Source organism: Arachis hypogaea, chromosome 18 (assembly GCF_003086295.3).
Source record: "Arachis hypogaea cultivar Tifrunner chromosome 18, arahy.Tifrunner.gnm2.J5K5, whole genome shotgun sequence".
Classification (NCBI taxonomy): Eukaryota; Viridiplantae; Streptophyta; class Magnoliopsida; order Fabales; family Fabaceae; genus Arachis; species Arachis hypogaea.
In genome coordinates this window covers 119462187-119465432 of record NC_092053.1, presented here as the reverse complement: position 1 = coordinate 119465432, position 3246 = coordinate 119462187, and the positions used below count along the sequence as shown (strand labels likewise).

The 3246-nt window shown below is 39.1% G+C and overlaps 1 protein-coding gene across 1 annotated transcript; it reads left to right on the top strand.

The window, feature by feature from the left end:
- The first annotated feature begins 1299 nt into the window (after window positions 1–1299).
- On the top strand, window positions 1300–2103 carry LOC112770355 (uncharacterized). Its single transcript, XM_025814724.1, has one exon. It carries the CDS (start codon window positions 1300–1302, stop codon window positions 2101–2103), a length of 804 nt encoding a protein of 267 aa, XP_025670509.1.
- Window positions 2104–3246: the final 1143 nt, after the last annotated feature.

Genomic DNA, 3246 nt, shown 5'->3' with positions numbered 1-3246 from the left:
TTCGATAGTAGTCAAAGTTTTGATCTTCTTCCCTCGTGCATAACCGACCAAGGCTCGAAAGAGTCTACTATCATTCATTAAATAAATCGTAGAAATAGCTCTTCAACCTTTCATTGATCTTCTCATAAATAACTCTTCCACTTTGAGCCAAAACCTCTCTGTCTTTATCCTTTATATACTTAACCTAATCCAAGTCTCTCGTTCTTCTTTCACGGTTCTTTGCGATTCTATATATACCTTTTTCTCCTTCCTTCGTGTCTAAACACTGGTAGAGACCCTCATATGCTCTTGTTCTTGCTTCATTTACAACCACTTTTGTCTCTTTCTTAGCCACCTTATATTTTTCCTAATTATCTACATTGCGGCACAAAAACCACTCTTTAAAGCACACCCTTTTTGTCTTTATCATTTCTTGTACACTCGCATTCCACCACCAGGACTCCTTATCTCTTCATCCTATCACTCTAGATTCATAAAAACTTTCTTTTTTTGTTCTTCTAATAACCTATGCCATCTCCCTCTACATCTCCTCCGCGCTTCTATCCCTTTCCCACTTTGCCTTTTCTCCTACCCGTCTTAGAAAGCTTCTTTGTTCCTCACCTTTCATCCGTCACCACCTCGTCCTTGGGTTCTTCGTATGATGTCTTTTCCTCAACTTTCTCTCAACGCAAAAATCCATTACGAGCATACTATGTTGTGTTGTTAAACTCTCTCTCGGAATAATTTTACAATTAATACAAAATTTTTGGTCGACTCTCCTCAAGAAAAAGTCGATTTGAGAGCTTGTCATGCCACTCCTATAGGTTATAAGATGTTTGTCTCTCTTTTTAAAACATGTATTTTCTATGAGAAGGTCAAAGGTTGAGAAAAATTCCAAAATAGTTTTACCCTCGGTATTGACCACCCCAAAACCATGACCTCCGTGAATACTTCCATACCCAATAACTTCTCTTCCAACATGGCCATTTAAATCTCCTCCTAAAAAAATCTTATCTCCCGAAGGTATGTCTTGGACCAATATCTTGCGTTGCTTGTCCGTACCCACTTGCAGGGCATAGGCGCTAACCACATGAAGAGTACCCCCTTCACCACAAGTTTGATAGAGATAATCAGAGTTTCCACCCTCTTAACATCCACTACGTCCTTCTTCCACTGCTTATCCATAATAACACATACACCATTCCTATTCTTCATCTTTCTTGTATACCAAAGTTTGAAATCGGAAGTATCAAACTCCCTAGCGTTCACACCAACAAATTTTTTTCTTGTAGGCACATGATGTTAATCTTTCTCCTTATCATGGTATCCACCAACTCCATGGATTTTTCTATTAGAGTGCCTATGTTCCATGCCAAAGAAAGAGGTAAACAGAGTAAGACTTCTCTGGATTCAATTTGTAACCGTTGCGGGTGTTTTCATCCTTATGATTCTTGCAAGCTGGGTATAGGTGGATGCTTTACATGCAGATTGTCTGGACACATGGCAAAGGATTGCCCTCGTGGAAGGAATCTAAATATGGATTGGAATCAACAACAAGGTCGGGTGTTTGCTGTGAATGCCAGTAATGCTGCTAAGGCTGATCCTTTGATGAGAGGTAACTGTTTAATTGGTGAGAAAATATTGGTTGCATTGTATGATACTGGAGCTTCGCATTCGTTTATTGCATCTGATAAAGTTGAGGAACTAAGATTAAAAATGTCAAAATTAGCTTTTGATTTGCATGTGCATACCCCGTATCAGACGGTCGTGACTAAATTAGATTGTAGGGAAGTATCTTTCAAGATTGAGGATAGAGAATTTGTTCATGATTTAATCTGTTTGCCAATGGTTATGTTGGAAATAATTTTGGAATTTGATTGGTTGTTAAAGAATCGAGTATTGTTAAATTGCTTTGAGCGATCGATTCAGTTTATGCCAGAAGGAGAAGGAGGAGCAGTGACAGCTGAGGGTTATTACCTGAACTCAGTGTTGGTGAATTGTAGTGGGAAAGAGTGTCAGGGTTATATACTTTTGGCTGCGACCTCGTTAGGTGATGAACAAAAGTTAGATCAAATTCCGGTAGTTAGAGATTTTCCTGGAGTATTTCCTGAAGATTTTTCCTAATTTTCGCCTTAAAGAGAAATTGAATTTGCGATTGACTTGGTGCTAGGAGTCGGACCAGAGTCGATTATGCCGTACAAAATGGCTCCGATAGAGCTGGTGGAATTAAAGACTCAGTTGGAAGAGCTTCTGAACAAGATGTTCATTCGACCGAGTGTATCTCCGTGGGGAGCGCCAGTTTTATTGGTGAAGAAGAAAGATGGAGGAATGCGACTCTGTGTAGATTACCGACAGTTGAACAAAGTGACTGTGAAAAATAAGTATCCGTTGCCGAGGATAGATAACTTAATGGATTAGTTGCAAGGAGCTGGAGTGTTTTCAAAAATTGATTTAAGATCTGACTACTATCAGATTAGGGTGAAAGAGGATGATATTCCGAAAACTGTATTTAGGACACGCTATGGACACTACGGGTTTCCAGTGATGTCCGTTGGGTTGATGAATGCACCTGCTGTGTTCATATATTACATAAACAAAGTATTTCGTTCTTTTTTGGACAAATTCATGGTAGTATTCATAAATGACATTTTAGTTTACTCAAAGACAGCAAAAGAACATGAAGAGCACTTGAGAATTGTGTTGCAAATCCTGAAAGAGCGTAAATTGTATGCGAAATTATCTAAGTGTAAGTTTTGGAAGGAAGAGGTGAAGTTCTTAGGCCACATAGTAAGTAAGGGCGGAATAGCGTGGATCCTTCAAAAGTAGAGGCGGTGATGGAATGGGAGAGGCCGACGATGGTAACAGAAGTTAGGAGTTTCTTGAGTTTGGCCGGATATTACCGAAGATTCATTAAGAGATTTTCTCAAATTGCATTACCACTGACTAACTTAACCCGGAAGGAGGTATCGTTTGTGTGGACAGCGGAGTGTGAGGAGAGCTTTCAAGCTTTGAAGGAGAAATTAACTTCAGCACCTATTTTGATTTTGTTGGAACCGCACAAACCATTTGAAGTGTGCTGTGATGTGACGGGGGAAAAATCGTCGGTAAAAATTTTTCACAAAAATAATCGCGTTGTAAGTATAGTTCTAAACCGACAATTCAACCTCAATCAAATTTAATTTGTTTGTCACTAAAACAAACCCAATAAAAATTAACCGAAGTATTTAAACCTCGGGTCGTCTCTCAAGGAATTACAAGGAAGTGTAC